The sequence below is a fragment of the Leptidea sinapis genome, chromosome 1 (genome assembly GCF_905404315.1).
Source record: "Leptidea sinapis chromosome 1, ilLepSina1.1, whole genome shotgun sequence".
Taxonomy (NCBI): domain Eukaryota; kingdom Metazoa; phylum Arthropoda; class Insecta; order Lepidoptera; family Pieridae; genus Leptidea; species Leptidea sinapis.
This window is the reverse complement of record NC_066265.1, coordinates 19895049-19916418: the sequence shown is the minus strand read 5'-3', so window position 1 is coordinate 19916418 and position 21370 is coordinate 19895049. Positions and strand designations below refer to the sequence as shown.

The 21370-nt window shown below is 35.3% G+C and overlaps 1 protein-coding gene across 1 annotated transcript; it reads left to right on the top strand.

Annotated features, from left to right (window-relative positions):
* The first annotated feature begins 269 nt into the window (after positions 1-269).
* Positions 270-21104, top strand: LOC126980140 (kelch-like ECH-associated protein 1B). The gene is made up of 7 exons (XM_050829722.1): positions 270-642; positions 8495-8648; positions 16430-16543; positions 18269-18433; positions 19981-20130; positions 20846-20966; positions 21079-21104. The coding sequence occupies exons 2-7, from the start codon at positions 8505-8507 to the stop codon at positions 21102-21104; spliced, it is 720 nt and encodes a 239-aa protein (XP_050685679.1). The 5' UTR covers positions 270-642; positions 8495-8504.
* The last annotated feature ends 266 nt before the right edge of the window (positions 21105-21370 follow it).

The window sequence follows — 21370 nt, the reverse complement described above, 5'->3', positions numbered from 1 at the left end:
TTTAAATTTTGTCCACTGCGGTCAGTTAGTAGATTTTGATAGTAAATAGATAGATAGTAGCAAAACTATAGCATGATAACTGATGAATTTTAGAGAATGGAAAAATTCCAGTTCAAAAGAATAACTTCATCAAATAAAATACCCTTATAAGGAATAATCTAACTCCATGCAGAATCCGAGCCATAAGTAAAAAAAAGTATTCTGGGTTGCGGCTTGTCACTTGTGACACACAATTGACGTAGGTGCTATGACTTGATTCATGATTGTGTTATTCACTTTTACAATCTACAATAGTTAATAGTTTTATCTTGAAAGTATAAATGTAATAAATACATATAATGTATTTTTGAAAATAAAAATCAAATATATTTGGGATTAACGGTTACCTCTTTTAATGTATATTCTATCTCATTTTTGTGTAGTAAAGTGTTAACATCACAATTCTAATAAAGTTAAAATAGAAATCCTAAAGTACGTACAGAAGTGTTTATTTTATTTAAGTGCAAAGGGGAGCAATAAGTTTAAGTTATTCAGTGCCTTATCAATAAAATGTTTCTTCAGTGTGAGTTTTTGCAGTTAGTTAACGTTCGTTAATACTTATTTAACGTTTTTGTGCGATTGGAATACAATATCATAATACAGGTAAGTGTATAGTTGAATGAATAAGTCCAAAGAGTTAATCAATTATTTTTATTTGTTTGCTGGGATCACCTGAATCAGGAGGTACCTTAACAGCTGTAATGTAAGTTATTAGAGCTTAACAGTTACGGAATCCAACACTATACTAAGTTTGATCTTGGTCTTTATTACATACTAATTAATGAAGTTCAAATGGAATTAATTTAGAACATAAATATATAAATTAATAAACTTTACTCAAAATTCACTCCCAAATTCTTACCACTTCACTAATTATACTATATATTTAGCATGGCTATTTCATAAATGTTTTTATTCCATAAATGAAATGTTGGCACATTAGATATGATTAAAATGAATTTTAAAAATATATATATTCATAATACTCTTAAAATAATGACATATAACATATAATAATACATATAATTTAAATTGACCTAAGTGCATGTTAATATAAAATTTATTAATGTTGATTGAAATATTATAATAACTAGAATTATGTATGATATATTTAATAATTAATTAAATATTAATAATAATTTTGATTGCTAGAAATGGCTGATTATAATGATAATTTTAAATGATTTAAACCCATTGTTACATGTTTTTTGTCAAAATACAGGATTTATGATTATAATGTTATATATATTAATAAGTACTAGTTACAATGTACAATAGAATATCTTTCTAGATCCTTCAGAACAACTTACAATTATTGTCACAGTTCTACAATGAAAATGACTCCTTTAGCAGCTGCTTTCAATAATGTATCTCTAGTTATGGATACATTGCATTGTACACCGTTTAGTGACAAGATATTATCTATCCATAGTTATGTCCAATATACTTATAATCCAATGCTTTGTGTTGATAGGTTATTGAAATGTAAGTAACTAAAAGGATAGTTTTGTCTACCTCTAATAAGTTAAACTAAGGAAGGTTATTGAAAACTGCTGTAAGTTAAGAAAGCTAAAAGTGTGGTAATTTTTTTTTACTTCAATAATTAAAATTCATACAAATTTACAATTAAAAACTAATACCGCTATGTGTCACATGTTGAATCATCCATCCATCATTGCAGTCCATTCATCCATGAAGAATGCCAACTTTGTGGACATTATGGCTGCTTTGAAGGCAACCTTGCAAGTCCACAAGACAATCTTAACATTCCCCTGCAACAAATATAAATTGAATTTGAATGAAGTTTTTTTTGTGAATATAATTTTACATTTATATTTAAAGACTTATCTTTAGTTTACTTTGATTTGTAATTTGTAGGTAATCCAAAGTTTTCCTCATCTGTTCTGTTATTTTGGACATGGTTTTGTGCTGTAGTTCTTGCCATTACAGAGTATGACTTTGAGAATGAAGCATCTAACACATAAAAGGTCACCCAGGATTCCCGAATAGAGATGTCAGGTGATGTCTGAAATTCATTTATCACATCACCTGACATCTCTATTGACAACCAATACACAAACTTTAAAAAAGTTTGTGTATTTGTTCCTGCTTATTTTACAATTCCTCAAACTTCTACTAGATAGGTACACACACACACCTCTATAATGACCGTTATATAGTTAGTGGACCTATAAACACAGTAGAACAGCATGAAATTTGACACAATTTATGTTTAATGTTTGTTTATAAATCGACAAAAGTTAACAACAATCTCTGATCTCTAACATAACAGTTTCCTCAAAATTGATATTAAGTACCAACATTGAAAAGTATACAAATTTAAAAATTTTATTTGTACCAAAAATTGCTGTTATCAACTGAGCCAACCATGCGATTGTGTTCTTCAACTATCAGGTTGTGGCTCCATGTACAGGATCTACTTTACAGTTGGTAATTTTTAAGTAGCATCCCTCGCTTCTGGGATGAAATATACAAATTTAATTTTTACCATAATTTATGGGCGATGTGGGACTTATGTCCCCTCATCTAACCTTTTCCTGTGATCTTGACCAGACATAGGTCTGTCTTTTGGGGGGCCTACCAACACTGCGTCTTCCAGTACGTGGTCATCATTTGAGGACCTTACTGCCCCAATGGCTACCTGCCTTCGAGCTATGTCCCCTGCCCACGGCCACTTCAGTTCCGCGATCATATATCGGCATTAGCTATACGAAATATTTAAAAATGAATAGGTGCTATAAAATTGTTAATGTTTTGGTAAAACGAGCAAGATGACCAATGTTCAGAAACATATTTCATGATAATATCCATTATAATTTAATATAATTTACACTGGTAGTTCGATTACAAAATAATTAATATACCTACATTTGATGGAAACGGTATCACTGCTCACAATACCGCGCATTGTGTATTCAGCTGAGTCACGACTTTCAGTGATTATATTATGTGTGTACACATCGTAGCGTTACTCGTAAAATATGCGAAATTCCCATTAGCATTCGTGAGTTAAGTACCGCGCGTATCGCAGGATGACTTGCCTGACACAGCCACTTTGCTTGTTGCAGTATTATTACGATGTGGCTTCCAGTTTTCTTAGTTAGGGTCTTTCCAGCTTAGCTGGTTTTCATCTGCCATCAGGTGATTCACTTACCCGATTGCGTATCTTATGAAAGTAATCGTAATATATTCACAGATCAAACTTTTTATATATTTTGTTCGGATAAAGTGAGAGTGATCTACAAAGCTACAATAATAATGTCCTGTGGTGATTTTATTCTTTCTGCGATTATGTGTAATCATTTATATTTCTATCTCTCACTCTGGACGAGCCCGTTGATCGAGGGGTGTGACATGTCTGACGATCGAGTAACGGTGCGTCTGCTATCCCTGCTGGGAGCGTATCTGATTTGCCACGTCCGGTTGTATGTGTGGTTATTGGAGTATATTATACAAATATAGAAAAAATCCAAACCACACTTCGGGATATTCACACTTATGACGACATCGAGACCACCAACGGGCTAGTATAATGTGTATCACATTTACACGGATAAACCACATCAAGAGGCAGCCGTCAACTTTTATACAAGAGAAGGACAAACAAGCTTACCGGTCGCCTGATGGTAAGAGATCACCGCAGCCCATACTCTCATATTACACCAGAGTATCACAAGAGCTGTATCACAAGTATGCTGAGATGGTTTGGACATGTTGAGAGAATGAATGAAGAACGATTGACGAAGAAAGTGTATAAGGCCAGTGTGAATGAAAGTGTTGGAAGGGGTAGAGCTAGGCGGACGTTTCAAGATCAAATCAGGGACGTCTTGAAAAAAGGCCAGGTCAAGAGTACCCTAAACCGGAGAGCATGTATGAAAGGAATAATGAAAGTGGACGAAGCAAAAGAAGTATGTAAGGATCGTAGCAAGTGGAAAGAAGTGGTCTCTGCCTACCCCTACGGGAAAAAGGCGTGATTTTATGTATGTATGTATCACAAGAGCGTTGCCGACCTTATTAAGCGTCGAATAAAGTACAGTAAGTAAAGTAAAGATTTAACCAGTGGGAGGCTCTTTTGCACAGGATGCCGACTAGATTATGGGTACCACAACGGCGCCTGTTTCTGCCGTGAAGCAGTAATGTGTAAGCATTACTGTGTTTCGGTCTGAAGGGCGCCATAGCTAGTGAAAGTACTTGGCAAATGAGACTTAACATCTTGTCTCAAGGTGACGAGCGCAGTTGTAGTGCCGCTCAGAATTTTTGGGGGTTTCAAGAATCCTGAGCGGCACTGCATTGTAATGGGCAGGGCGTATCAATTACCATCAGCTGAACGTCCTGCTCGTCTTATCCCTTATTTTCATAAAAAAAAAGTACACATCCATTCGAAAACCGAAAACACATTGGTAGGCGGCGAATCCCTCCATCACAATACGACTGCTACCCTAGCAGAGATTTTACCCCAAGAGCGTACCGAGTCGGACTAACCCTCCGCGGTCGTTCTTGCTTTGGCCGCCTGTCGTAGATTTGCGGAGTACATAAGAGAGCAAACGAGACAATAACACCATGGTACCCCGCTCTGCCTTAACGTGAACGTTGATTGTATTATAATTATCGACTTGCATTTTATGTAAATAAGCGAGCAACAAAATTTTATACAATACAACCTAATTTTGAACAATAATAATTTATTTAAACCATAGTTTCTCAACCTTATTTTGCTCACCGCCCACTTTGAGAATATGTTTTTTTCTAGAGTATTTTCGTGTATTTTTTTGCCTTTTTAGACTATATTTTTTAATCTACCCACGCCCCATCTGCGCCATCTCAATGCCCCTTAATTTTCTCTGGGTCTTCTATTGCCCCCTCGAAAGTCTCAAACGCCCACAAGGGGGCGTTATCGCCCACGTTGAGAACCTATGATTTAAACTATTTCAATTAGCGATGAAAATAGTCCAAAGGAAAATCGTGCACAATTGCCCTCGACACATTTATTTGTATCTTATCTATCATTATGTATACCTATAGGTAAAAGATGCAAAGATTTCAATAAGTGCACATTTACCTACATATAAGTCCGTCAACTTGTATTGTTCACAAACAAAAGAGTTCTACGTAATTACAAACTGCCGAAACTGTTTAACACTGCACTCCAATTAACAAGCGAAGTAAAGTATTTAGGCGAAATACTTGATACCAAGCTAAACTGGGGCGCCGACATAGATGCGAAGATAAATACGGCCACATTATCCTTCTGGCAATGCCGTAGAATGATAGGGAAGACATGGGGTCTTGCCCCGAAACTATGGCATTACACAGCTGTGATACGGCCTGTGATATGTTATGGTGCAGTAGTTTGGTGGTTACGGACTAAACTGAGAACCACGTGTAATAAATTACAACGATTTCAAAGGCATGTAAAAGGATGTATGGCTATCACAGGATGCATGCGAACTACACCTATAACCTTTTTTAAGGGTCACTCAATCACATAAAATAATAAAATACTGCCAGATCCAGTTCGAGCTCTTGAAAAAAAACTTTTTGGCCGGTATCTCGGAAACTATGCTCTTTAGGGCAAAAGTAAATTATTGTAGAAGATAAAGTTTCGCATCTTTTATTTTCTGTAAGTTTTTTGTAAAACTTACTGTTTAAGATTTATGCCAATCTAATATAAAAAAACTGCATCCATCCATTTTAATAGATCAGTTTATTCTCTACAACTTTTGTTTAAAAAATTTTTTCTAATGTCCATACTTTTTGAAATAAAAGACGTTTAATGTTGGACTACCGGGCTAGGTTGGCTACCGGGTAGTTGAAAATTTCAAGGTCACGCATTCACCATAATGTTATAAATTGCTTGTTTATGTCTCGATTGTTTGAATGTTCTCAAAACTTAAGTTATTTTTTTATATACACATTTTTTACAACTTTTTTATATTTAATTTTTAACATATACCGTACGACAAAATATTTATTAATTATTATTAATTAATTAGGTACTTATGTTCAGATTTACCAGTGGGAGGCTCCTTAGCACAAGATGCCGGCTAGATTATGGATACCACAACGGCGCCTATTTCTGCCGTGAAGCAGTAATGTGTAAGCATTAATGTGTTTCAGTCTGAAGGGCGCCGTATCTAGTGAAATTACTGGGCAAATGAGACATAACAACTTATGTCTCAAGGTGACGAGCGCAGTTGTAGTGCCGCTCAGAATTTTTGGGTCTTACAAGAATCCTGAGCGGCACTGCATTGTAATGGGCAGGGCGTATCAATTACTATCAGCTGAACGTCTGGCTCGTCTCGTCCCTTATTTTCATAAAATAAAGATGCTAGAATAAAATGTTAGTAAACGAGCTTACAGTATAAAATTGAATAATAATAATGGGGTGTTCAGTTTCGTAAGTTGCTAACGTTACTAACAGGACGACCTCGGGGTGGGGAACGCGTAGAGGGAGAATGGTCGCTTCTCGACTCAGGTCCCGAGTTAGGTTGACCAGCTTGTATTCGTACACGTGTACTTAGAATATGTAATTAGTGTCTATGTACAATATTAAACCTACAGCTTTTACTATTGATATGAATGTTTACTTACTCAATGCCTATATTAGATGTTCCGGCCATTTAAATCTTAATAAGGAGGTATTACAAGTGATGTAGTCGCGTTAAACATGTCGCCTATCGGTGAAGTATAGACCACAGCTGATTAAGGCGACACTAAATGCCAGCGACCTTGAGCGATATGAGTTCACGGCTGCCGGCCCGCCATCTATGTAACAAAGCCAATATTTTCAAAATTCTTGCGTGGAAAACAGTTTATATGCTTACAATCCTCGTTATTCACTACTTATCTGAATAAATTAACCTACACAAAAAAGTACAAGCTATAAGAATAACTTTTCTGAGAGAAGTACCAAAAAAATGACACGCCAAAAAACTTTTTTAACTTCAAAGAAAAGTGGTAGTTCAAAAAGGCACGGCAGTCTAACTATAACCAACAGCCAGCATTAGCAACCTACAAATAAGACTTAAGGATATGTGTAACAGGATTAAGTAGTGTTCATAGCTCGAAATGCTATACTTTCACCACAAAACTTGTCTAAACACACCATGTTTGCGTGTTTTCTGCTTACTCTTCGCCTTAAGTAGTGATTTAGTATGAACTGGATTTGTGGACCTGAAAGAACGCGTAAATATAGTGTATTTTGGTATATCTTACTGCAGAAACTCTTTCACAACCTGCAGGTTATATACTAAGCAAAATAATGCCTACAATAAATCGGTATGTCTTTTATCAACTTAACTACTGTATTACATGGACTATTATAAAGAGAAGGACTAGGTACGCGCCGTGATATTAGCAAGTGACCCACCTTTATGCTAGTGTGTGTTCGGTTACGGGGGATACTAGTAAAACAAAATTTTTCACAGACGATGGCAAATCTCATAATGACGACCGATCGGCTTGTATTAGTGTAAGTGTGTGCGTGGGGCTATGTATTTACCCGGCTTGTTATGGTGCTTCACTGTTATGTAAGGTGACACGTAGTCCTTCATTTTTTTACGTCCGTGCTGTATTATTAAATAAAATATATGGCGATAATTTTTACTATGACATTCGTAAATTATTCGTCGTTATGTATTTTTCATTTTGATTAATTTTCCATTACTGCACAGACCCCCCAATTTTTGGACCGTCGCAAACTTGCATAGCAACATATACTGAAAAAAATTATCTCTTGCAACATTTCTGTTAACTTCCTATTTTGATTTTTATGGTTCCATCTTATCTCCAAAACAGCTAGACTAATTATTGTGGTAAGACTTATACTGCCAGATAGCTCATGCAGGATATTGATACACTTTTACACAAATTATCTTGCTCCAAATTAAGCATATAGCCTGTGTTATGGGTTACAAGACAACGACATATTTAATACGATATACTTACTTAAACATGTCTATAATATGTTTGACGGAAAACATCTTAAACTAATCCTAATAATAATTGATGACCTGATGAGGAAGTCTGATGGTCGGATTGTTGATATATTCACGAAAGGAAGTAATCACAGAAACCAAAGTGTATTTTATTTATCTCAAAATTTGTTACATCAAGAAAATGACATAGAGCTATATCACTTAACTCAAGTTACATATTTCAAAAACCAAAGTTCGTTTTGAATAAGCTCTTATACAATAAAATTGATAAAAATCATAATATTTCATTTCATAATATTTATAAATACATATAAACGTCCATGACTCGGAAACAAACATCAATATTCATCATATAAATGCTTGCACCTACCGGATAGGATAGCACAAGATGTAAGAAGTAATACCGTTAAATATGTTATTTAGAACTGAAGTCCCGAAGAATATTGATCGCCTAACGTTAAACCTTCGAATGTCTATGTACGATGTTACATTTACAGTTGCAACAGAATGGAAGATGTGAAGACAGGGAACCTCCTCGACGACATGCCACCCATAAGCTGTGATGTGATGCTGGACAGCGTCTACGGCAGTAGCAAAGACATCGGCGACACCACATTTTGCCTCGGGAGCTATATACCAGACTTCATGAGGGTTAGTAGATTGTTGGGATGTTTCGTGTTTTGTTTCAGATGCGGACAAATCGACAAAAATAGAACGAGTAGGTACAAATTGTGGATTTGAAAAATGTTTAGTAAACAAACATGGTACAGTCAGCGTCAAAAAGATAGCGTCACCCATTGTATTCATAAACATGGTGACGTTTATGGTGTGCCGATATATTTGACTACTTTGGACGACTAGCTATTTGGTGTAGAGTTGAGACGTACTAGGCAAAATGCAATACTAGGTATGACGGTGACTGTGACTCAAAAGTAACAGTGACAAATACCTGTTACAAAATACTAGCTGTTATTTTAATATTATAGTGTGATAACATACTAGCTACTGTAGTGTGGAGTATATTTTTCGTTGTTTGGTGTTACTTGTTAGCGCCATCTATACGTATTACATACCTAGTACTTTCTCTTGTGGTAACTTCGAATTTCAAAAGTTCTGTTTAGGTAAAGCTGTACAGACCTATTAATTATTTTTATAGTTTTGATGTAATAAAAATAATCATTATACTTTCGTATTCATTATGTTTCAATAAAATCTTTGCTTAAGCAGTGAACCTTACCTAGTACACAATTAATATGTGCCCTTATCATACGAATAATTCAACAATAAAGTAGAAATAAACATCATAAAAATATATTATTCAGTAGGTACTATCAAATTACCAATATAGGTTTTTTCTTTCGAAGAGGTGAGGCTCGTAGGCACAATATAACTGTGAATAAATACGATTACGAAAAATGATATCAGAGACAGGGTCTTCCATTTGAAATTTACTTCAATATTTTAATTAGGCACCTACCAATCTTATCTTAACAATAGTATGTTAAATAAATGTATGAAAAATATTCAGTAAACAATAAAAGTAAACAGGGTTTTTCTTATCCCACATATTTTAAAAGAATAGTTGAACCATAACTATTTTATTACCTATTGAATTTAAAAATAATATAACAGACCTACAAATCACACAATTATAGCTGTATCAAAATACTGTTAAAAAATACCTACTAAATACTCCTAATTATTTGTTCAATAACAGGTTTTACTCAAATACCAGTTGCTACTAAAATACTAGCTGTTATTAAATACTTGTTCACTAACAGTTGTTACTAAAATACTTGTTGTTATCAAATACTTGTTCAGTAACAGGTGTTACTCAAATAACAGTCGTTACTAATACTAGGTGTTATAAAATACTAGTTGTTACAAAATACTCCTAATACTTGTCACTGTTATTTTTGATATCTTGTCACAGTGACACCCGGTGATATTTTCATACCTGTTACAAATACCTGTGACGATAAATACGTCTCACCCCTAATTTGGTGACTTTTGATGAATCGATGTATATGGAAACGATGGGTGTTGCCATATACATATACCATTTATACTTTTTGACGCTGACTGTACGTTGACAATGGGATGAAAAAGCGTGAATAATTTAGTAAAACGAATATTTTTTCATTAAATATGTTACAATTATTGACATGTATTCACATCCCTCTCTCTCCCGCTTGTCAGAATGATAGAGATGAAACGACGTCACCAGCACACAGTAAGAAATGAAAACCATAGAGTCGCTCTTTTTTTAAAGGACCAGTGAACACGATAAGCAATATTGTATTTGTGTACAGAAAGTCATTGCCGGTGAATCTGACCGACTTACAAGCATGTGAACAAACCAGTGCAATATTTATTTATACAGCAAATCTGTAAAAGCTTATCTTTTTTCAGCTTTTCCGTACAAGAGATAGTGAAAAAGAATTGGTCCCAGTTGGTAGCAAGAGAGAGTAGTGAAGAATTTTACAAAACAAATTTTTCTAGTGTCATTTCCTCGAATTATTTCTTTGAGGCTGATTTATATAAATATCTCCACTAAAGGATTTAAGCGTTTAAAAATTCATACTCAAACATTATGATAATTTTTTTTTAACTTTAAAAGTATTGAAATCTTTCCAAACAATAGTAGTAATAGAGATTTTGTCAACGGACACATAAAAGTCCAATTTAGCCATATTTATGATTTGACAAAAGCTGTCATACAAAGATATGTTAATCCCGCGTACTTTACATTATAGGCCAAAAAGATACCCTGGAAAAGATGTCTACATGACAAATTTTAACAAATCAAATTCAGGGAACTTAACATTTTAATAACCAGTTTACATAACATTTTTATTTTAAAGATAAAATATTATATTTGAGTGTCTGTTTCTCTCATTATATATATACCTTAACTTTTTAGATCCGTTTAGAGCGTTAATGGTAACAAATGTGTACACAATAAGTAAACATACAAACTTCGCCTTTAAAACATGGTTATGATTTTTTTATTGAAAACGTTAAATATTTCTTGATCAGAAAATAGAGACAGACTGACAAACATAAAATTGATAGCAACCATCATTTTCTTCAGGGTTTAAAAATATACCAAACTGCTACTCCACTTCTTATTTGTCCGTCTGCGTGCGAGTACGTGAAAATAAAACACTTGTCAATTCCGTGGTCAACTGGATTGAATAGTTAATACTATGGGGAAACTCCACTAATATTTCAAATGTTTTTCTGGCACAAAAAAATGTATAAGAGCTTTATGCAATGTCAGTCCTTTAGAATCGTGTAGACCATTATTCAAAAAGCACCGTCTGTTAACGCTTACTGGTCTATATATATAATAATAATAATAATATGTCATTTATTTCAGGCATTTTAAACCCATTACAGTAAATTGAATAAGATGTACTTAAAAATAAAATTGTATACATCACAGTACTTAATAATTAAATAACTTAAAACTAAGATTGCCCCAAAGGGGGGTTCGTACAAAAAGTAATGTACTGATAATACTATTTCCGGTTAATGTCACGATGCACCGAAAGCCAGTAATGGAGTATAGGATTCTCTGGGTGCTCAGAGCATACACTGAGAATTTCGTTTTCGGATTCGCGAATGCGAGACCAAAAAGCAGCAACTCGTGATCTTATCACTGCGAAATAATCGGGGACTCTGGCGTCGGCAAACATGCCCGACGCACTGCAATATTTGGGCAGTCTCATCAGAATACGGTATGCATTATTATACTGCACTCTGATGCTGCTTCGTGCAGTTTTAGTGCAGTTGACCCAAAGCTGACACGTGTAGAAGCATTGACAATATGCTCTAAATAGTGTCAGCTTCGCCTCAGGACTGCACCGTGCAAACCGGCGTGCGAGCATATTGCATCGAACAGCCAGAGCCCTCCGCTCGCGTTCTATATCTTCGCTATCACACAAATTCTCAGTTAGGATATATATATATTAGAAATTTGTATGTTCATTAAAAAACATGGTGAATTTTTTAAACCAGCAAAGGACTATTCCATTTTAGGATTAAGAGATCCAACTCGCCTTCTGATGCCATACTGTAGAACAGCGTTTCATCAAAATAACGCAAATGTAATGTGTATTAGGGTCTTTAACCACCTTTCAAAGAATATTGGAGAGATGCCTAAAACATTAATGCATAAAAAATTAAAAATTATGGCTAATAGATACATGCTTTTATAGTTTAAAAGAATTCTTTAGCCAAAAATAATAGTATTTAAATGTAAGTTTTTGAGAGGTACCTACAAACAAATGTTTATTTAATATTATATTATAATTAAAACTATGTAATGTTTATTAGTGACGTATAAATATGAAAATTCCATTATTTACAATCAAATATGTGTATGCCGATATATTGGCGAAGTGTGCTGTACACCAATTAATTGTTAACAACTATGTTACCACGATTCATGCAAATAAATCATTTCATTTCATTTCTACATTCACGTACATATATATGAAGTATTGTCCTCTTTGTTTGTTGCTACCCGTAGCAGATTGAGCTGTCAGGCATCCAGTGATCTGGGAACGGCTTGATGACCACCCGTTACGTAAATACATCGCTTTGTAGTTATTTGTGTTTAGTAACCCGTTGACAGACAGTCGGACGGTCAGACGGCGTAGTCTTAGTTATAGGATTCCCGTTAATTACCAAGTCGGCCTTTCGGGTACGGTACCCTAATGAAGTATTGAATGTTACATTTAGTAAAATTTTTTGGAGTAGGCGTTACTTTGCGGAAATCAATAATTATCCAAATGTTTTGGGTTTTCTTTAGTGTTAATTACGCTAATATGAGGCATCCTCAGGAGATATTGACTCTCCAAACTCTAGCACGAGACTCGTGTAGAGGCGAAACACGTGTCGAATTGTTTTAAGACAAATATTGGCGGAATTAACACTAAAGAAAACTTGAAGCATTTGGATGTTAAATTTATATCAAAAATGTAATGTTTAGAATTAACACATTATTCGCGCCTCTAACAGTGCTCTACCTATTATGCAATCGCGTTATCATTCCGAGTTATGATTAATGAAAAAGAGATTGCTAGTCGACAGTCGACACTAAAAACAGGTCTTAGATGTTATTAACCACACTGTGAAGGTCATTTAGTGAACAGATAAACCATAACACATTTTAATCTAATTATTAAAACTTCATAGTTTCTCACACGAAATAATATGTGAGTACTTCATCTAACATTGCACATGAAAATCATTGCAATTTGCAAAGAATATAAACAATTACCACGAAGCAAAGGTCACTCAAGGGATATCATAATAAAAACAAAACCGAAGGCAGTTTAGTGCGGGCGCTCACTTTAGTCCGAGTATATATCAACAATATCCGGACGACCGAGCCTTGCTCGGATTTTTAAGAATGTACAAAACTTGAACAAAAAAAAAACTAATAGGACATCTGGATTCGAACCGGGGTCTTCTGCTTTCCGGATCACCCAATGTCCCATCTGAGCTATAATAGTCTTGTATGTAAATATAGTGGCGAAATTTACCTTTGTATTCTTATGTTATTGTAGCCGTTTCTCATTCACACATGGATAAAACCATTTTTTTTAAATTGAAACCTAGCTAGATCGATTTATCACCCCCGAAATCCCCTGCATACTTAATTTTATGAAAATCGTTGGAGCCGTTTCCGAGATTCAGATTATATATATATATATATATATATATATATATACAAGAATTGCTCGTTTAAAGATATAATATATTATTATTCTTGTTAATTGAAACTTTTGCTGTCAATTTTAATTAGTCAATGAAAAAAACATTCAAAACGTTTCTGTGTATAACCTTCACAGAAAAAGAGACAAATTTTACTTATATGTATACGTTTCCTTCTATCTTTCAATGATAACCCGCGCGTATTTATTTACGTTATAACCTTGGTAGATAGCCTACTATCAGGTGGGCCCCACGCTCGTTCTGCGATGACTAGGCCCACCGAGCTCGTAAAGAGAGTACTGCGCTGTATCTGAAGTATGCAAACTCTATAATCTATAACACGAGTACTCTAAAATATTATTTTTACGTAATATACTGACTTACAACACACACCAGCCATTCTCATTAAAGTAACACAAAAAAAAACAATTTCTATTTACTGAACTAAATATATACTGGTTGTTAATAAAACTATAAAACTTGGGCGTTTCTGAACCCAGCTACAATCAAGTCAAAATATAATATGTGACAGGAGGAAAAAAACTAGTTTGTTTTTTATAAATTTACTTAGATGATCCTCTTTTTTACACGCTTTTTATCAGCTTCACCTATACAGGTGAATATATACATATGTATGTTTGTTTGTAACCGACTCATTTGGGCGATTTTAACCCACTTTTAAACGGTCAGATTTCGTTCAAACATCGTAGATTTATCGAGGACCGTTACAATACATTAATTGTATAAAATTATTCCATGGTTCATTTTGCAAAAAAATTTTTTTTTTCATCTATCGTCTATTGATGTTCATTTTAAATTTCAACCAAAGAGTGTTTCTTTGGGTTTTTTTAAACAATTTTTATTATTAGTATGTACTTTTAGATCATTTATACGTCGGACTGTGACAGCTGTGAAAACAAATTGAGTTTGACAGTGAACAAAGTGACATACAAATGGCGAGTGTAAGAGGTAGCTTGTGACGCACACTAAAGTAATATATCTGGCCTGTTTTCATCGGTTGTCAAGCAGCAAAACGCTTTATCTAGACGTATAAATATTCAAAGTCTGTACTCTTTATTTATTCTCTGTGAAATCAGACATACTTCCAGAAAAATGCCTTCATTCATCGTTCTTCTTTAGTATACAACAAAGAATTCTGTTCAATTGATTACTTTTCAGGGTCGTTACAGAAGTTGATTGAATAAATTAAGAAAATGTCTTAGTTTTAATTTATTCTCATTATTATTAAATAATATTGCATCTCTTTATTTACTTAAAAATGTTTGCTGTTATTATTAATATTATTACTAAAACCATCTATAATTTTCTATAAAGATGTTATTATTTTCAATTCAATATATTTAATTAATATTTATTATTTTCATTACAAATAGGTACTTTTAAATTGTTATTAATTTGCTGGCATTTTTCTATGTGCTACTAAATGTGGAAACTTTTATTGGTCAGTAATTTATATTTTAAGTTTTATTTTTTAAGTGTATTAAGTTGTACTGTTTGTTTCCCGAATAAAATAAAATAAAAATGTTGACAACCCTAGCAATGACCAGCACAAAATGAACCTAATGTACCTAAGCCGACACATCAATTATATAATTAATTAATATTCGTCGACCGTCGCTAAGTCTGCTCTCGGTACTAGCGATCAGAATACTGCACAGTCACGATAAGTTGCATGTTATCTGCACGACGTGGTGACGGTTAACACGTCATATATTTTTGTCGTATTTCGTATCCTTATCGTTCCAATTATATACTACATTAATTATTTGTTGTTAATAGTTGTTTGACAGTTTATTGGATCACTTTTCAACTGTTGTTCAATTGTTCTTTTCGAAGTTCTTTTGGAATTAAATTTAAATATACTATAAAACGCACCTAGGAAGAAACTACTCCTACTTATCTCACGTGGTGCGTATATGATTTTTTTTTCCAGCTGGATGAAAGGATCGCTTTTAGCCCCTGGTACGAGGGACAAAATTCATCTTGCCGGGAGATAATCGGCCACTTTTGTCCCTCGTACCAGGGACTAAGAGATAGCTTTAAATCGAGGTGGGGAAAAAAAATATTATCTTTGACTGTCTTGGGGACAAAAACAAACACCACCTATCGATTGCAATTGAATCAATAGCCTGCCATTTTATAAAGATGCTAGCAAAGTCTTATCAAAATCGGATCTGGATCAAACAACTCCTCGCTTTCGCACTACGTCCGATCCGAATCCGATCCGTACCCGTGAAAAATGGTCAGTGGAGTCGTAGAACTATTTCTAATTGTTGAAGGAAAGAAATCAGATAACGGAAGCCGGATCGAGTGCGTAAACTACCACAGAAGTAATTCTACTACTTTGGACCGTGTTTTCACGGGTACGAATCGGATTCGGATCGGTCGTAGTGCCAAAGGGCTCCTAGACAACAATTTAATAATTGTTTTTTTGGTGCAAGATACTCTCGTGTACTGATTTATATGCAGTAAAAAAACTATTATTTTGACATTACAAAACTCCACATCAATTTTACTTACATCTATATAAATAAATAAATATCTATATAATATTATCTTTCAATGTGAATATGGTATCTAAAGTAATATTTGGTTAAGAAATAATGCTGAAAAATTTTCAACTGTTTAGCTGAATATAAATAGCCATTTTATGTTAAAGATAAATAAGTGTTGAAATGTTTCAGATGTTATTCACAATGCGGTCCCACCACATGCTCACCGACGTTGTACTGGAAGTGGGCAACGAGCTGTTTTACGTTCACAAAGTCGTCTTAGCCGCGGGGAGCCCCTACTTCAAGGTTTGATTAAAAATATTTTTCATTTCTCATACTTGGAGAATCGTTTTGATCTGATTATTGAGTGGAAAATGCTGCTTCCCCCCATAGAGAGGGAACAACTCATACAAATTACTTCCCACCTAAGGGTAAGTTCATTCCGGAATATTAAAAATAGAACTGCTGTCAGCTGTGAAGAGTTTTATGTAAAAAAACTTAATTAAAAAATGCTGCGGCCATGTGACTTTCTAAACAGCCAGTGTGAACTTAGCGCAAACTTCTTTGAATTTAATTTTTAAAAAGTCGACATTAATTGGCGCGATAATAATCTGTGCTTAGAGTAACAACTAGTTTTATTTTCCTCATATTCGAAATGAAAAGTAGAGTGTTTAAATCGGGTAAAATAATCAATTCCTATTCGGGCTATAGCCGTCTAAGTACCTCGGGAATTGATTCTTTCAACCCTCGGTTAACAATCTACTATTCTTATTCTATAGCTCTTCTTGATAACAGGACGTTATTACCAACATAGGCAAACGAGTGTTTGGGTTTGTTTATGGAAAAGGAGGACAAACGAACGTAAAATAGTGATCAAGGCGTGATAAGTCTCAAAATTTCGAAAATGTGAAAACAAAACAAATACTTGAAAACCGTGAGACATATATAGCGTAAAGTGTGTTTATCTGACCGTTAATGCCTTCTCCTGTCCGCAAGACACACTCTTTATCACGCACCCTGTATATATAATAACGTTTATAAGATCCAGATATGTGAAATTACCTTATAGGTAAGCTAAGCAATCTGCACAAAAAGTCGCAGATTTTGCAACTGTCTACTCAAGTGTAATTCAGTATCTTGTCAAACCAGTGGGAGGCCCCTTTGCTCATGATGCCGGCTATATCATGGGTACCACAACGGCGCCTATTTCTACCGTGAAGCAGTAATGTGTAAACATTACTGTTTCGGTCTGATGGGCGCCGTAGCTAGTAAAATTACTGGGCAAATGAGATTTATCATCTTATGTCTCAAGGTGACGAGCGCAATTGTAGTACCGCTCAGAATTTATGGGTTTTTCAAGAATCCTAAGCGGCTCTGCATTGTAATGAACGTCCTGCTCGTCTCGTCCCTTATTATCATAAAAAAAATGTAAACTACCTAATTATGATAATTTCTACTAAGGTTTCAGTATGAACTTCAGTAGTACAATTCTGCTAAATCTGGTCACACTTGTCTTCGCCGATGCGACCGTGCGCGCTTCGGGGAAAATGGATGCCTTCGGAATTGTGATTGGGAAATGAATAATAATATAGATGGATTTTGTAGCGATACTTATCTATAGTATCGTTATACGAGTATATCGAATAAAGATCGTTATTTCGATGTATACTTATTTTTCCCCGGTTGGTGGTTAGTTATGGGCAATATTCAGTAAAATAAAACAGTTACCTGGCAGATTAACTTGTAAACTTACATTTGTTTTTTCGAAATAACGTGGGAAACACCAATAATCATGATGTTAACTTCATTTATATTTTAATTATGACAAATACTCATTAAACATGGACCTTAGAAGCACATTTTTTGTACATCATTCATCGTCTTCATTTCCTTCCGAAGACGTCCACTGCTGGAAAAAGGCCTCTCCCAAAGATCGCCATGACGATCTGTACTGCGCTGCCCATCTTAACCAGATAGATCTTTTTTGTATACTTTACATTAACTTAGGCTGTTTTGTTTGTTTGAACACAGGCCATGTTTACGACTGGCTTGAAGGAGTGCGAGATGTCCCGAGTGAAACTGCAGGGTGTGTGCCCTTCAGCAATGGCGTGGCTGGTCTACTTCTTGTACACGGGGAAGGTGCGCATCACCGAAGTCACCGTGTGCCAGTTGCTACCAGCTGCCACCATGTTCCAGGTAACTCTTACATACATATAATTTTATTTTTGGAGTCAATAGGACTCCAAGAAGTATCATAGAAGTTTTCCATGATAGGCTGAAATTATATCTTAACTTAATGTCCCGTAAGTGTTTGATGTGGTTTTTCATACCTTGAAGAAGAATCCTGGGATGTTGACCCGCATTATCGTGGGTATAATGCGGGTCAACAATTATAGGATTAAATAGTGAGTAAATGTTTGTTAAGCCTGCAAATGCCACGATGGTCATCATTCTACTTAGTCCTCTTTAGTAGACTATTCAGGGAGAATACTTTTTGTGAATATATTTTTCAGTACCGCTCGGGATTCTTTAATAACCCAAAATTATGAGCGACTATTCAGTTGCACTCGTATGACGTAAGATGTTAAGTATCATTAGCTCAGTAATGTAATTTTGCCCTATACTTTCCCCGGGGCGTAAAAAGAATAGGGGAGTCCCAGGCCCATGGGTGTCGTAAGAGGCGACTAAGGGCTTTTTAGAAGTGGGAAAGTCACGCTGCCGTCTTATGACGTCAGCACAATCGGGCCAGACTCGTCCGGGTTAATTACCACAGTCGCACAGAATACCGGCGTGAAGTAGCGGCCTAGTGCCGCTATGTTTCGCATAGGTTAGTGTCGAGGACCGGAGGCTATACCTTCCCCAACAAAATATGAGAGCGGTCCGTAAAAAGATATTACCCCAGGAGGGTACCGGCTCTACCAGAGCCGGAGAATCCCTCCCCGAGCACTATCGCTCGGGCTGCCCTTCGTATTCTGGGGTGGGCACAGAACCGCGCATGACCGAGGACAAACGAACTACATAAAAAAGCGCGTACAACTTCCTTAAAGGCCCGCAACGCTCTTGTGATTCCTCTGGTGTTGCAAGAGAATGTGGGCGGCGGTGATCACTTAACACCAGGTGACTCGTACGCTCGTTTGTCCTCCTATTCCATAAAAAAGTAATTCCTTCTACTAGCTACGGTGTCCTTTAGAAAAAGTGTCGCTATGATATTCATGTAGCCAGCAACTTGTGCTAATACAGCTCCCACTGGTAACCATTCAAATAATCGCCAATTTGTAAATCCTTGCAAAGTCTGTGTTACTTACGGCCGTTCCCAATATACTATCTACAGATAGAGATAAATTACTACCTTCTACTGTCAGTAATTTGCTGTCAGTAATTTGCTGTCAATAAGCTGAAGCTGTCCCAATATACCCGATAAGTCATTCTTATCGCCTTATATTGGAACGCGTGAAATGCAATTTCCATACAAACTTTTATCGCTGGTATACGTCATCCCATTGACAGACAGCGTGTACGGATAAGGTGAGTTACCGTCGATAAGTTTATTGGACCAAAAAAGTCAGCGATATTTACGATTTTTATCTCAAGTAAGAGATAGACTGAATATTGGGAACGGCCGTAAAGAGATGGCCCAGAAGCTCGATGCTCCTGTAAAAATGCGGGTAGGCGAAAAACATACCCTCAGAATTGACGTTATCTGATCGCGTCAACGGACGATATATTGCAGTTATATGCCGCAGATTTCGAATGTGATAGACGCTTGCTGTGCGTTCCTGGAGCGGCAGCTGGATCCCTCCAACGCAATCGGCATCGCTAACTTTGCAGAGCAGCACGGCTGTGTGGACCTGAAGCATAAAGCCAACCAATTCATTGAGAGGAACTTCACTCAGGTAATTGAATTTGAATATAGATATGTAGACGTTTACTGCATATCTCCTCAAATACATTTATTACATATTTTCCCTCTACAGCTCGGAAAAAAAGCATAATTGTTTCTTAGAAATCAATGTAAGATTAAGTACAGAATAAACAAATCAATCAATCTATATGCTAAGGAATGATAAAAGAATTTGAATGACGTTAACACACATGTGTATATATATAGACATCTATATCTCATCTATATATAAATATATATATATATCTTTGACGCTTATAAGTTTTTCTTGCGGTTTTGTAAACAAACACAAGACAATGATAAGCACGATATAATATTGGGTTGGGTTATTTCAAGCCACGTTGACGCGCCCCTCTCGCGGCGGTCTCAGTACAAGTGTCAAGGGGTGGGGTATGTTTTCGTGGATTAAACATAGCGCTTCGGAACCTTCAATAAAATTTTGCTTCTACTGCTCACAAAATTCGCAATTAATATTAAAAGTGTTTATATAGACCACAGTCTTCTTCCAACACTTTGAGTATGAGATAATAATTTTATATTGTTTACATTTTGTTCTCGTCTTTCCGGCCTTATTCAAGGTGTGTGGTACATCTTGAATGTGCCTTTTTGTGACAATGCCTCGTCAATTATTCTATTATAGATATTTTAGTGTATTTATGTACCCATTTTTACAGAGTAAAATAGTTTCTAGGCTCACTTTTTTTTAGGTTTGCAAAGAGGAGGAGTTCCTGCAACTCACTGCGCCGGAACTAATATGTCTCATTCGGAAGGACGAACTGAATGTACGAGAGGAGAGAGAGGTCTACAATGCTGTGTTAAGTTGGGTGAGTAACTTTAAAAAAATTCTTGAATGCGGTAAAAATTATTTTTTTTAACTCTCAACCTTTACCGAAATGGTGGTAAATAGTTAAATGTAGTAGATTCTTATACCATTTGATAGATACAATTCATAAGTTTACATTTTAGACCTGATTATTTTATATATATCTGATTTAATTTGATGATTAGATAAGAATATTTTCTGGAATAGCTTATGCCTTTTTTTAAGCGCGAATTTCGGTAATCGTCACTTAATTATTTTGAGTTTCATTATGATTGCTCAAGCAAAGAAAGACTTTTAGTTGATTTAGCTCTTATAGCTTTTCCTAGAATCCATATTATGTGATCCGTCCTGAATCTGCACTTCAATATTTAGATATTAACTAGTGGACCCAACAGACGTTGTCCTGTAC